The 16,383-nt window shown below is 36.8% G+C and overlaps 1 protein-coding gene across 2 annotated transcripts in view; it reads right to left on the bottom strand.

The window, feature by feature from the left end:
- Positions 1 to 1,712: 1,712 nt before the first annotated feature.
- The window catches only part of RPS6KA6 (ribosomal protein S6 kinase A6), a gene marked incomplete at both ends in the record, with an annotated part of 165,886 nt that continues 151,215 nt past the window's right edge, over positions 1,713 to 16,383 (bottom strand). For both annotated transcript variants that reach the window (XM_082681412.1, XM_082681413.1), the window contains 2 exons: positions 1,713 to 1,838; positions 3,117 to 3,257. In XM_082681412.1, the coding sequence (XP_082537538.1) occupies positions 1,713 to 1,838; positions 3,117 to 3,257 (267 nt within the window). The remainder of the gene's footprint in view (positions 1,839 to 3,116; positions 3,258 to 16,383) is intronic.

The raw sequence follows: 16,383 nt of genomic DNA on the forward strand, positions 1-16,383 counted from the left end.
TGTTTTACATGTAACACTAGATGTTCTTTAATGTCTTTCCATTATTGCAAAAAGACACCTCAAAATAAGGATACATACTTTTATATATCACACACAAGAAACAGACCTTTGTGAATGGAATATACATCACTTACATTATAAAGAGAATTATGTATAGTTTCTTTTATTAAATACTGAAGTTACAAGTCTCCTAGACTAAATTGTATACTTCAGCACTCAATAATCACCTCTCTCTGAACTAAGCAAAATAAAATACACAGCAAACAGAATATCAAGCATGCACAAGTAGATCACTTATATTCACTAAAGAAAAGTATAATATCCTCCAGTTTACATTCATGAGTTCCTTCTGTCAGTAGCAGTAGCAGTAGCAGTAGCAGCAGTAGTAGTAGCAGTAATGGTATTTAAAGTAGTAGTAATGGTATTTTCTTCAACAACACAAAAAGATTCTTTCAAATTCCATCATTTAGAGAAAACAATACATACTACGCAGTGGTTCTGAATCATAAAATTTAATAATAGGACAAATTTGGCCAGAGCTTTTTATTATAAATATGATTTTAAAATGTGTTCAAATTTTATGCATATCATTAACATTACTTCCTATTTAAAAAGACTTTATCTTCTTGAAGTAAACTATTATGTAGCATTATCTAAAGTTTACTGAAGTGCATTATAACTATATGATGTGTGCTAAGCTCACAAGTCCACTATAGTAAAGTTTCAACTATATGACCATAGGATTAAAGATATATTAATATGCTACACTGTAATTCAAAGCACATGGAAGTCCAAAAAACAACAGTGTAGTTCATTATAAAGGGACAGATGATAATTAAATCCAATTGGTTAACTTGAAAGTCAGCTTACATAACACCAAGGTAGTGCCAACACCATGTACTTTATTTTCAAAGGCTTAACTATGACCTATTTAGTAGATTACAACACCAATATAAAGCCTTTGGCTAAAATTTTCTTCACTTGTACTACAATTCCATTAGATGTAAAATTTACAGAAGCCTTATGAAAACCTTTATTTCTAGATGAGGCCCTTTATGGATAATACACAGGTCTGTCGGCACACATTATCTGTGATTTAATTCTCCTGTAAAATTTAGCATCAACCATATTAGGAGTTAACATATTAGCATAAATGATTTTTTAATCTGGCACCAAACTACTATGTTTACATTTTAGTAACTACAGAGAGTCAAATGAACGGAGTCCTTTGGTTACACATAATAAGCTTCTACAATACATTTTTTGTTTGTTTTTCTTAAAAAAAAAAAAGAAGCCTATCCTTTCAGGATCTAATGTTAAAAAATACTGACATTGCTTGGCATTATACTATTATACTTCCATCTTAATTGTTGGTAATGATTCCCCAAACCATTATTTTACACAACCAGAAAAACTATTAAAGTAACTTTATTTGAAAGGAACTTTAGAAGTTAGTGTGCAGAGAAGTTGGTAGGACCTTGTAGACACCAATTTTATACTTAAATAAACACTTGGACACTACTGAAAAACAATGCAGTATGAATATTGTGGACCTGTATATGTTTTTAATCTCACTCCCCCTTAAAAAAAGGAAGCTTAAACAGAATATTCAAGTAATGTAGTAGAAAACAATGCCTTTGATATAGGATTAGACAAAAAGCCACACATTTAAATTTTTATTCATCCAGTTAGGCTGAGGAACACTAAAAATCTTACAGACCAGTTGATGTTCGCTTTTTCATGCTCCGTCGTTGAGCTAAGCTTGAAGCAGCAACAGGCTCTAGGACTGGTTGAAAGGTCTTGTGAGTCAGGGCAGAATATGTGGCGACCACTGCTCCCTAAAATAATGAAAAATATCACAAAATGAATAACAATCTCTGGAAGTAAGAAAACTTCCACATTATATCATGAGAAATTTAACTAGACTACAACTTTTTCCCCCCAGGAAAATAATTGAGAATCCTTAATCTGTGCATTGATGCTCCCTTGACTAATTAACACTTGATTACTTGTATATTTTTTGCTTCAATAACTATGCTTCTTACAAATTTTTAAAACACTAAAATGTATTATTTTTATCAGTCTTTCAAAACTCTTTGAATTTGCTTTTAAATATCTTTTTAATCTTATTTTTAATAAGAATTGTATACATTTAAGGCATATAACATGTTATTTTGATATCTATAGTAAAATGATTACTACAGTCAAGCTAATCAACATATTTTCTCTTCACACAGTTATCACTTTTTGTGTGATGAGAGCACCTGAAATCTTAGAAAATTTCCAGTACTCAATATAGTATTATTAACTATAGTCATCAGGCTTCACATTAGATCTCTAGACTTATTCATCCTACATAACTGTAACTTTGTATACCTTAACAAGTATCTCCCCATTTCCACCACCTCCGTGCCCCTGGTAACCACTGTTCTACTCTCTGTTTCTACATATATGACTTTTTTAGATTCCACATATAAGAGAGATCATGTACTATTTTTCTTTCTGTGTCTACATTATTTCACTTAACAATAATGTCTTATGGGTTCATCTATGTTGTGGCAAATGGCAAGATCTCCTTTTAAAAAGCTGAATAATATTCTATTATATATAATATATTCCATACACACACACACACACACACACACATCACAATTTCTTTACCCTCAGAGATTATCTGCATTCCCATGTTCATTCCAGCAATATCACAATGGCCAAGATATGGAAACATCTTAGTGTCCATCAACAGATAAATGGATAAAACACTAAACTTTAAAATCTAGGTTCAATGTCTATAAATATGGAAACCAATGGTTATTAATTTAGGAACCACTAGCCATCTTTTGGTTCCATACAAAACTTGAATTTAGTCTGCTCCTAGCCCCAGTATCTCTTAAGAGCAAGTCAAATACAATCAAGAAAATTTTATTTATCATCAGTAGGGCAGTAGCTAAAGAAGTTTGTTACTTAAAAAAGCAAACCAAAACAAAAAATCTATAAATATACCTTTAAAAAATAAAGATACTTTAAAGTAATTATATGTGTCATCAGTGGATGGCATGCAATGGCATTATTAGTATCAAGCATTTAGAAAGTGCTTAAAAGTATGTTTGTTTTACCTTAACAACATGTGATGTATCATTTCTACTTGGCTGATCATTTGGCAACTGATCTCTGTGGGTTATCCATGAGTGTTTTAATACTTGTTCTGTAGTGTACCGCTGCTGTGGGTCCATATGCAGCATATGGGAAAGCAAATCCTAAATTAAAATGAAAAAAATATATATATACATACATGAAACTACATATCATTAAAGGTTTTAGTAAAATATATCATTTCACATTTTCTCAAAGTATGAAAAGATTAATAGCTTTGCAATCTGTTTTAGTTGACCTATCATTAGGGTAAACAAAACCCATATACTGCATAGTTAACTGTCAAAAGAGAATCTTAAAACAGATTTTTCAAAATACAGCATATCCTTATTTACCATTCTAAAATCAGGGGATACCAATGCTGTGTAACTTGAATGTGGTTAGTGAGGGAGGAGAAAAATGTAAAGTAGCAGGAACTATGGTGGAATATGCTAAATGGTCAGGAGGAGAAAGGAACTATAGATCTTTGCTGGTAATCTGGGCCCCAAAGTATAAGTGTATCTGTATACAGATACAACATCATAGAATGGGGGTCCCATGTTGTTAATATGCTCAGTAACTGGTGGTTTACTGTATAAAATACTAAAGAAAGCAAAACATAAATCCAAGGTTAGCAGCTGATTTCTAGCAATGTAGTGGTCAGAATATCATATATTTTTCATCAGAGTAAATGTAAATATGCTTATTTTCTCTATGTTGTAATAAAAACTTATAAATGTAATATAACCTCATAGTAAAACACAATTTTAAATTTATTAAATGATGTAACAATTTAAAATAAACTCTCTACCAAGCATCTTTTATAGAAAGGAGAATTAAACTCTCCTTAACAAGCATCTTCTAATATAGAAACAAAAGCATTTGTGAACTTTTTATCACTAGCAGAGGTAGTGAGAAACCAAAGACTACACTGTAATGTCAGAATTTGAAGAATAATGTAATTGGTTGAAACTATGTGGAGGAGTAGAACAACCAATCAAAAAAATCTATTGGAAAAAGAACATATGTGCAGAAATAAATGAAAAAATAATATTAAAAAGAACATAACAGTGAATTACATCAATAAAACAGACATAAATGATAATCATAAAAATGATTAAAGTTCCCAGAACTTCTGTGCCTCTGGCCAAGATGTAAAACCAGGAACTGGATTCACTCACCTGGTTGAAACCCAGCCCCTCCAAAAAAACATACCCATAAAATATAGGAAGCAACAGTTTTCAAGAGATCAGATATTAGGCAATGAAGGAAAGTAACCCCTAAAAGATGGGAAACAAATCAAGTAAGCCCTATGATTGCTCTAGCTTAGAACCTTGAAAGAGTTTTCAGGATGTTGGGTAGGTAAGGAAAACTCAGGCAGAGCCTGGCAGATTCCCTGTGGTGATGAAGCAGAACTGAGAGTCAGGGAAGACCAGGGCAGAAAAAGCAAGAAAGATTAATGAAGAGGTAAGAGGAGCAGAGAGAGAACCCTGTAGGGGGTCTCTTTCAAGTGTCTTCATTACAAACCCATATGTGGTGAAAAAAATAACAAAGGTCATGGGAAGAACTGTATGAAAGGATTAGAGGGAAATGGGAGTTCATGCAGGGTGAAGAATATTGCCTGTTCCCACCAGTCAGACTGGAAAAATCTCATATTCATTGAGTATTTGGTAGAGAACTTGAAAGAAACCTGCCTGAGTAGTGAGTATCCCTAGATTAAACACTACTCTGGTCCTGCCTAAAAATATCTTAAAAGGAAGGCACAAAAGTATCAATTGTTTTCCCTAATTTAACTCAGAAAGTAGCTCAAGAATGGGAATACAAAAGCATCCAGCACTCACCAAGGTAAAATTCACTATGTCAAGCTTCTTATCCAAAATTACAAGGCATACAAAAGAGAAGGAAAATACAATGCAAAATGAAAAGAAAAAAATCAATCAATCAAAATTGACCCACAACTGAAACATATGTTCAAAAGTTAAGTAGAGAGACATAAAAAGAAACAAATAAAACAGAGATGAAAACTAAAATGTGAGACAAAAAAAAATAAAAAGAACCAAATAGGATTAATGGCAAATTTAAGATGGCAGGTAAAAAGACTGGTGAAGACACGGCAATAAACACTATAAAAAAGAAAAAAAAAGTGCAAAACAAGCAAGCAAAAAAGCAGAGCATCAATGAGCTATGGGACAACTTCAACTGACAAAGCACACAACTACAATTAGAGTCCCAGAAAGTAAGAGGGAAGAAAACAATATTTGAAGAAATAATGTCTCTAAAATTTCCAGATTTTATGGAAACTATGAATCCACATATCAAAGGTCAGTGAACCCCAAGTAAAAGAAATAAAGAAAATTACACCAAGGGACATCAAACCAAATTGCTCAAAACCCAAGACAGAGAAAACTTTAAAAGTAACTGAGAAAAGAAAAAGACATGTTACATATGATGAAACAAAGATAAAAATAAAAGCCCCATAGGCACATACATTAAGCTGCCCTGGGACAACCCCACCCACCAGTGGTGAGGTACCAGCCCTAGGTCCCCCCAGACCCTGCAGACAGTCACCTAGGCCCCTGGTCCCCCCTACTAGCAAGGCAGCACCAGCCTTGGGACCACTGGGGTTGAACAGCCACTCATGCCAGGACCCAGCCCTGCCCAACAGTGGGCTGGCAGCCACCACAACACAGGGCCTGGCAACCAACTGGGCTGGGAGCCAGCCCTGTCTGCCAGCACACCCAGAGTAGTGGCCCCACCACAACAGAAGAACCCACGCAGCACACACATGGGGCACCCCTAGGACATATAGCTCTGGTGACCAGAGTGGAGTATGCTGATTGGCCCCATAGGATATCTCCTACATAATGCCACTTCTCCAAGATTAGGAAACATGACTGACCTACTTAATAAATAGAAATAAACACAGAGAACTGGGCAAAATGAGGAGACAGAGGAATATGTTCCAAACAAAGGAACAAGACAGAATCTCAGAAGAACTAAACAAACTGGAAGAGAGCAACCTACCCAATAAAGACTTCAAGGTAATGATCATAAAACTGCTCAATGAACTTGGGAGAATAATGGATGAACACAGTGAGAAGTCTAACAAAGAGTTACAAAGTATAAAGAACCATAAAACAGAGCTGAAGAATACAATAGTTGAAATTAAAAAAAAAATAACACTAAGAAGGAATCAAGAGTACATGACATAATACAGAGAAACAGATCAGTGAACTGAAAGACAGAATAATGTAAATCACCCAAGCTGAACAGAAAAAGGGAACAAAAGAATTTAAGAAATGAGGATAGCTTTTAAAAGATTTCTGGAAAAAATACCAAGAGTATAAATATTCACATTATAAGGGTCCCAAAGGAGAAGAGAGAAAGGGATGCAATTTATCTGAAGAAATATTAACTGGAAACTTCCCCTACCTGGGAAAGGAAATGGACATCCAGGTCCAGGAAGCAACTGAGTCCAAAACAAGCTGAACGAAAAGAGATCCACACCAAGGCACACTATAACTAAAACGGCAAAAATTATAGATAGGGAATCTTAAAAATGGCAAGAGAAAAGCAACTAGTTACATACAAAGGGATTCCCATAAGACTTTCAGTTGACTTTTCAGCAGAACCTGCAAGCCAGAAGGGAGTGCCAAAGTGATGTATTCAAAGTGATGAAAGGACAAAACATACAACCAAGACTACTCTACCCAGCAAGGCTATCTTCAGATTTGAAGGAGAGAGAATGTTTTACAGAGAAGCAAGCACTAAAAGAGTTAGGTATCACTAAACCAATGGCTCTCCAAGAAATGCTAAAGGGACTTCTATAAGTAGCAAAGACAAGACCCAAACGAGAAATATAAAAATTACAAAAGGCAAAATCTCACTGGTAAAGGCAAAGGCACAGTAAAAGTCAACCACTTATAAAACTACTAGGAAGGTTAAAAGACAAGAGTGGTAAAATCACCTATATATACAAATAAAGTAGTTAAGAAATACACATAAAAACATGGAAAATATGATGTTAAAAACATTAAACATAAGAGGGGTATAAAAATGCAGGGTTTTTAGATGAGTTCAAACTTAAGAGATCATCAACTGAAAATAATCATATATATTGTGAAATACGAACATCATGGTAACCACAAAGCAAAAACCTGTAACAGACACACACACACACACACACACACACACACACACGAGAGAGAGAGAGAGAGAGAAAGGAATCCAAACATAACACTAGTGATAATCATCAAATCACAAGGGAAGAGAGCAAAAGATGAAGAAAGATAAAAAAGACAAAAACAACCAGAAAAAAATTAACAAAATGGCAATAAGTATTGATACATACCTATTGATAATTATTTAAAATGTAAATAAATTAAATGTTCCAATCAAAATACATAGAAAGTGGCTGAATGACTAAAAAAAACAAGACTATCTATATGCTACCTATAAGAGACTCACTTCAGATGTAAACACACACAAAAACTGAATGTGACATGATAAAAAAGGTATTCCATCCAAATGGAAATGAAAAGAAAGCTGGGGTAGCAATACTTATATTAGATGAATAGACTTTGAAACAAAGACTGTAACAAGAGACAAAGAAGGACATTACATAATGATGAAGCGGTCAATCCAGCAAGATGTATATCAATTGTAAATATATATGAAACCAAAGTTGGAATACCTAAATACATAATGCAGATACTGATATTAAAAGACAAATTGACAGTAACACAATAATAGTAGTCAATGTCAATATAACACTTACATCAATGGAGAGATCATCCAGACAGAAAATCAATAAGGAAAAACTGGTTTTAAATGACACATTAGACTAGATGAAAATAATACAAATATACAGAACTTTTTTATCCAAAAACAAAAAAACACACATTTTTTTCAAGGGCACATGGAACATGCTCCAAAGACAGTTCACATGCTGGGTTGCAAAACAAGCCTCAATAAATTTAAGAAGACTGAAATCATATAAAGCATATTTTCCAACAATGGTATGAGACTAGAAATCAAGTACAAGAACAACAACAAAAAACTTCAAAAAAAAAAAAAACCCACACATGTGGAGTCTAAACAACATGCACTAAACAACCAATGGATCACTGCAGAAATCAAAGAGGAAATCAAAAAATAATTAGAGACAAATGAAAGCAAAAACACAATGATCTACAATCTATGGGCCACAGCAAAAGCAGTTATTAGAGGGAAGTGGACAGTGATCCACACCTATATCAGGAAGCAAGAAAAATGCCAAACAATCTAACCTTACACTTAAAGGAACTAGAAAAAGAAGAAAGAAACAAAACTCAAAGTTAGTAGAAGGAAAGAAATAATAAAGATCAGAGCAGAAACAAATGAAATAGAGATTAAAAACCTCTAGCCAGACTCATCAAGAAAAAAAGAGAAAGAGCCCAAATCAATAAAATCAGAAGGGAAAGAGGATAAATAACTAATAACACAGAAATAAAAAGGATCATAAGAGATTATTACAAACAGCTATACTCCAAAAAATGGACAATCTAGAAAAAAATGGATAAATTCCTAGAAACATACATTCTTCCAAGACTGAACCAGGAAGAACTAGAAAATGTGGACAGACCAATTACCAGTAATAAAACTGAATCAGTAATAAAAACAATTCCCAACAAACAAAAGTCCAGGACAAATGGCTTCACTGATGAATTCTAAAAACATTTAAATAAGAGTTAACACACATCCTTCTCAAAGAATTCCTAGAAAATTAAACAAAAAAGAATACTTTTGAACTCATTTTATAAGGCAAGCATAACCCTGATACCAAAACCAAAGATACCACCAAAGAAAGGAAAATTACAAGCTAATATCACTGATGAACATAGATAAAAACCCTCAATAAAATATTAGCAAACTAAATTGAACAACCTATTAAGTGGAACACAAAATGATAAAGTAGGATTTATCCCAGAGATGTAAAGGATGCTTCAGTATCTGCAAATCAATCAATGTGATACACCACATTAACAAATTGAAGAAGAAAAATCATGATTATCTCAATAGATGCTGTAAATGCATTTGAAAAAAATTAAACATCATTTTTTTTTTTTTTTTTTTGGTATGCGGGCCTTTCACTGTTGTGGCCTCACCCATTGTGGAGAACAGACTCCAGACACGCAGGCTCAGCGGCCATGGCTCACGGGCCTAGCCGCTCCGCGGCATGTGGGATCCTCCCTGACCGGGGCACGAACCCGTGTCCCCTGCATCGGCAGGCAGACTCTCAACCACTGCACCACCAGGGAAGCCCCTAAACATCATTTATGATAAAAACTCTAAACAAAGTTGGTATAGAGGTAATATACCTCAACATAATAAAGGCCATATATGACAAACCCACAGCTAGCATCATAGTCAATGATGAAATCTAAAAGTGTTTCCTCTAAAATCAGGAACAAGATAAAAACGTCCACTCTCACCACTTGTATTTAACATAGTACTAGAAGTCCTCACCAAAGGAATCAGACAAGGAAAAGAAATAAAATCAATAAAGAACACAGTCCTTAAGTGACACATTACACCAGATGGACTTAACTGATATCTATAGAGTGTTCCATCCAAAAGGATCAGAATACACATTCTTTTCAAGTGCACACTGAACAGTCTCCAGGATAGATCACATGCTAGGCAACAAAGCAAGCCTTGGTAAATTTAAGAAAATTGAAATCATATCTAGCATCTTTTCTAACCATGATGCTATGAGATTAGAAATCAACTACAAGAAAGAAACTGCAAAAAGAACCACAAGCACATGTAGGCTAAACAATATGCTCCTAATCAACCAATGGATCACTGAAGAAATCAAAGAAGAAATAAAAAAAAATACCTAGAGACAAGTGAAAATGAAAGCATGAAGATCCAAAAGATATGGGATGCAGCAAAAACAGTTCTAAGATGGAAGTTTATAGCAATACAAGCTTACCTCAGGAAACAAGACAAATCTCAAATAAGGAAGCTAACCTTACACCTAAAGGCACTGGAGAGAGAAGAACAAACAAAACCCAAAGGTAGTAGAAGGAAACACAAAGATCTGAGCAGAAATAAATTAAATAGACACTAAGAAAACAATAGAAAAGATTAATGAAACTAAAATCTGGTTCTTTGAAAAGATAAACAAAATTGATAAACCTTTAGCCGGACTCATCAAGAAAACAAGGGAAAGGGCCCAAATTAAGAAAATTAGAAATGAAAAAGGAGAAGTTTCAACGAACACCACAGAAATACAAAGGATCATGAGAGATTACTACAAGCAACTATATGCCAATAAAATGGACAACCTAGAAGAAATGGACAAACTCTTAGAAAGGTACAATCTCCCAAGACTTAATCAGGAAGAAATAGAAAATACGAATAGACCAATTACATGTAGTGAAATTGAATCTGTGATTTAAAGCTCTAAACAAAATACCTATGACATTATTCAAAGAACTAGAACAAATAATCCTAAAATTTATATGGAACCATAAAAGACCCAGAATTGCCAAAGCAATCCTGAGGAAAAAGAACAAAGCAGGAGGCATAACCAACCCTCCCAGATTTCAGACACTACTATGAAGCTACAGTAATCAAAACAGCGTGGTACTGGCACAAAAGGAGACAGATCAATGGAACAGAGCAGAGAGCCCAGAAATAAACCCACACACCTATGTGCAATTAATCGTTGACAAGAGAGGCAAGAATATACAATGGGGAAAAGACAGTCTCTACAGCAAGTGATGCTGGGAAAGCTGGACAGTCACATGTAAATCAATGAAGCTAGAACACACTCTCTCACAACATACACAAAAATAAACTCAAAATGGCTTAAAGACTTAAATATAACACAAGATACTATAAAACTCCTAGAAGAGAGTGTAACAGGGAAGAGCCAATCCTGACTCCATGTTGGATCTGTTTCTTTACTTTAACCTTTGCTTCCTGTTACTTTTGTTCACTGACAGGATACTGTCTATACATAATGGCCTGCCTTGCGGAACACTGCCCCTCTGCGTGAATGTTAAACCAAAGTGCCTTTGTTCAGGGAAACATCCTGATCCTGTCTACCTGTGAATGGCTGCAAAAAAGAAGAAATTAACACATCTCCTCCCCAAGGCTGGCCATTCCAGGAGATATTTGCAAGACACAGCCTTTTTATTTTACTTCCTCACCTCCTCCCTCTTTCTCTTCTGTAAAACAAGTGGGCATCCAGACCCCGATAAGATGGTTTTTTGGAGACATTAACCTGCCATCTTCTCGGTCTGCCAGCTTCCCAAAAAAAGTCATATTCCGTGCCTCAACACCTCATCTCCCAATTTATTGACCAGTCATGCGGCAAGCAGAGTGAGCATGGATTTGGTAACAAGAACACAGGCAAAACATTCTCTGACATACATTCTACTAATGTTTTCTTAGGTCAGTCTCACACAGCAACAGAAAAAAAAGCAAAAATAAATAGGACCTAGTCAAACATATAAGCTTTGGCACAGTAAAGGAAACCATAAACAAAACGAAAAGACAACCTACGGACTAGAAGAAAATATTTGCAAATCATGTAACCAACAAGGGTTTAATTTCCAAAATATACAAATAGCTCCTACAATTCAATAACAAAAAAACACAAATAACTCAAATGAAAAATGGGCAGAACACCTAAATAGACGTTTCTCCAAAGAAGACATACAGATGGCCAAAAGGCACATGAAAAGATGCTCATTATCACTAATTATTAGAGAAATGCAAATCAACATTACAATGAGGTATCATCTCAAACCAGGCAAAATGGCCATCATTAAAATGTCTACAAATAATAAATGCTAGAGAGGGTGTGGAGAAAAGGGAACCCTCTTACGCTGTTGGTGGGAATGTAAATTGGTGCAGCCATAATGGAAAACAGTACAGAGGTTCTCAAAAAACTAAAAATAAAGGTGCCATATGATCCGGCAATCCTACTCGTGGGCATATACCCAGGCAATACTATAATTCGAAAAGATACATTCACCTCTATGTTGATAGCAGCACTATGTACAATAGCCAAGACATGGAAGCAACCATTGCTAAGTGTCCATCAACAGATGAATGGATAAAGAAGTTCTGGTACATACGTAGAATGGAATATTACTCAGCCATAAAAAAATAATGAAATAATGCCATTTGCAGCAACGTGGATGGACCTGGATATTATCATGTTAAGTGAAGTAAGTCATAAAGAGAAAGACAAATACCATATGATATCACTTTTATGTGGAATCTAAAATACAACACAAATGAACATACCTACGAAAAAAAACCTAACAAATACAGAGAAGAGACTTGTGGTTGCCAAGGTGGGGAGGGTGGGGGAAGGAAGGATTGGGAATTCTGGATTAGCAGATACAAACTATTATATGTAGGAGGGATAAACAACACGGTCCTACTGTATAGCACAGGGAACCATATTCAATATCCTGTGATAAACCATAATGGGGGACTTCCGGGAAGATGGCAGAAGAGTAAGACATGGAGATCAACTTCCTTCCCACAGATACACCAGAAATACATCTACACGTGGAACAACTCCTACAGAACACCTACTGAACACTGGCAGAAGACCTCAGACCTCCCAAAAGGCAAGAAACTACCCATGTACCTGGGTAGGGAAAAAGAAAAAAGAATAAACAGAGACAAAAGAATGGGGATGGGACCTGCACCAGTGGGAGGGAGCTGTGAAGGAGGAAAGGTTTCCACACACTAGGAGCCCCTTCGTGGGCAGAGATTGTGGGAGGTGGAGGGGGGGAGCTTCGGGGATGTGGAGGAGAGCGTAGCCACAGGGGTGTGGAGGGCAAAGCGGGGAGATTCCCACACAGAGGATCAGGGCCGACTGGCACTCACCAGCCCGAGAGGCTTGTCTGCTCCCCCGCCGGGATGGACGGGGCTGGGAGCTGAGGCTTGGGCTTCGGTTGGAACGCAGGGAGAGGACTGGGGTTGGTGGCGTGAACACAGCCTGCAGGGGGTTAGTGCACCACGGCTGGATGGGAGGGAGTCTGGGGAAAAGTCTGGACCTGCCAAAGAGGCAAGGAACTTTTTCTTCCCTCTTTGATTCCTCAAGCGTGAGGAGAGGGGATTAAGAATGCTGCTTAAAGGAGCTCCAGAGACGGGTGTGAGCCGCGGCTAATAGCACGGACCCTAGAGACAGGCATGAGACACTAAAGCTGCTGCTGCTGCCACCAAGAAGCCTGTGTGCGAGCACAGGTCACTATCCACACCCCCCTTCCAGGGAGCCTGTGCAGCCCGCCACTGCCAGGGTCCTGTGATACAGGCACAACTCCCCAGGGAGAATGCACGGTGCGCATCAGGCTGGTGCAACGTCACGGTGGCCTCTGCCGCCGCAGGCTCGCCCCGCATTCCGTGTCCCTCCCTACCCCTGGCCTGAGTGAGCCAGAACCCCAGAATCAGCTGATCCTTTAACCTCATCCTATCTGAGCGAAGAATAGACGCCCTCCAGCGACCTACACGCAGAGGCGGGGCCAAATCCAAAGCTGAGCCCCTGGGAGCTGTGAGAACAAAGAAGAGAAAGGGAAATCTCTCCCAGCAGCCTCAGAAGCAGTGGGTTAAAGCTCCACAATCAACTTGATGTACCCGGTATCTGTGGAAAACATGAATAGACAACGAATCATCCCAAATTAAGGAGGTGGACTTTGACAGCAAGATTTATGATTTTTTCCCCTTTTTCACTTTTTGTGTGTATGTGTATACTTCTGTGTGTGATTTTGTCTGTATAGTTTTGCTTCCACCATTTGTCCGAGGGTTCTATCCATTCGTATTTTTTAAAAAAAATTTTCTTAATAATTAGTTTTTATTTTAATAACTTTATTTTATTTTACTTTATCTTTGTTCTTTGTTTCCTTCCATCCCTCCTTTAGACAACGAATGATCCCAAATTGAGGAGGTGGACTTTGAGAGCATGATTTATGATTTTTTCCCCTTTTCCTCTTTTTGTGAGTGTTTATGTGTATGGTTCTGTGTGAGATTTTGTCTGTATAGCTTTGCTTCCATTTGACCCAGGGTTCTATGCGTCTGTTTTTTTGTTTTCTTTTTCTCTTAATAAATATTTTCTTTATTTTAATAACTTTATTATATTTTATCTTACTTTACTTTATTTTACTTTATCTTCTTTCTTTCTTTTCTCCTTCCTTCGCTGCTTCCTTCCACCCTCCCTCCCTCCCTCCATTCTTTCTTTTTTTCTTTCTTTCTTTCTTTTCTTCTTTCTTTCTTTCTTCCTTTCTTTCTTCTTCTAATTCTTTCTTTCTACTTTTTCTCCCTTTTCTTCTGAGCCATGTGGATGAAAGGCTCTTGGTGCTGCAGCCATGAGTTAGTGCTGTGCCTCTGAGGTGGGAGAGCCAACTTCAGGACACTGGTCCACAAGACGTCCCAGCTCCACATAATATCAAACAGTGAAAATCTCCCAGAGATCTCCACCTCAACACCAGCACCCAGCTTCACTCAACGACCAGCAAGCAACAGTGCCGGACATGCTATGCCAACCTACTAGCAAGAGAGGAACACAACCCCACCCATTAGCAGAGAGGCTGACCAAAATCATAATAAGTCCACAGACACCCCAAAACACACAACCAGACGTGGACCTGCCCACCAGAAAGATAAGATCCAGCCTCAACCACCAGAACACAGGCACTAGTCCCCTCCACCAGGGGGACTACACAACCCACTGGACCAACATTGGCCACTGGGGACAGACATCAAAAACAACGGGAACTACGAACCTGCAGTCTGCAAAAAGGAGACACCCAAACACAGTAAGATAAGCAAAATGAGAAGACAGAAAAAACACACAGCAGATGAAGGAGCAAGATAAAAACCCACCAGACCTAACAAATGAAGAGAAAATAGGGAGTCTACCTGAAAAAGAATTCAGAAAAATGATAGTAAGGATGATCCAAGATCTTGGAAATAGAATAGACAAAATGCAGGAAACATTAAACAAGGATCTAGAAGAAATAAAGATGAAACAAACAACGATGAACAACAAAATAAATGAAGTGAAAAATACTCTAGATGGATTCAATAGCAGAATAACTGAGGCAGAAGAATGGATAAGTAATCTGGAAGATAGAATAGTGGAAATAACTACTGCAGAGCAGAATAAAGAAAAAAGAATGAAAAGAACTGAGGACAGTCTCAGAGACTTCTGAGAAAACATTAAATGCACCAACATTTGAATTGTAGGGGTTCCAGAAGAAGAGAAAACGAAAGCGACTGAGAAAATATTTGAAGAGATTATAGTTGAAAACCTCCCAAATATGGGAAAGGAAATAGTTAATCAATTCCAGGAAGCACAGAGAGTCCCATACAGGATAAATCCAAGGAGAAATACGCCAAGACACATACTAATCAAACTGTCAAAAATTAAATACAAAGAAAACATATTAAAAGCAGCAAGGGAAAAACAACAAATAACACACAAGGGAATCCCCATAAGGTTAACAGTTGAACTTTCAGCAGAAACTCTTCAAGCCAGAAGAGACTGGCAAGACATATTTAATGTGATGAAGGAGAAAAATCTGCAAAAAAGATTACTCTACCCAGCAAGGATCTCATTCAGATTTGATGGAGAAATTAAAACCTTTAAAGACAAGCAAAAGCTGAGAGAGTTCAGCACCACCAAACCAGCTCAACAACAACTGCTAAAGGAACTTCTCTAGGCAAGAAACACAAGAGAAGGAAAAGACCTACAATAACAAACCCAAAACAATTAAGAAAATGGGAATAGGAACATACATATCGATAATCACCTTAAATGTAAATGGACTAAACGCTCCAACCAAAAGACACAGATTGGTGGAGTGGAGACAAAAACAAGATCCATATATTTGCTATCTACAAGAGACCCACTTCAGACCTAGAGACACATACAGACTGAAAGTAAGGGGATGGAAAAAGATATTTCATGCAAATAGAAACCAAAAGAGAGCTGGAGTAGCAATTCTCATATCAGACAAAATAGACTTTAAAATAAAGACTTTTAGAAGAGACAAAGAAAGACACTACATAATGATCAAGGGATCAATCCAAGAAGAAGATATAACAGTTGTAAATATTTATGCACCCAACATAGGAGCACCTCAATATATAAGGCAAATACTAACAGCCATAAAAGGGGAAATCGACAGTAACACATTCATACTAGGGGATTTTAACACCCCAATTTTACCAATGAACAGA

This window comes from Grampus griseus, assembly GCF_964374135.1.
Source record: "Grampus griseus genome assembly, chromosome: X".
Lineage (NCBI taxonomy): Eukaryota > Metazoa > Chordata > Mammalia > Artiodactyla > Delphinidae > Grampus > Grampus griseus.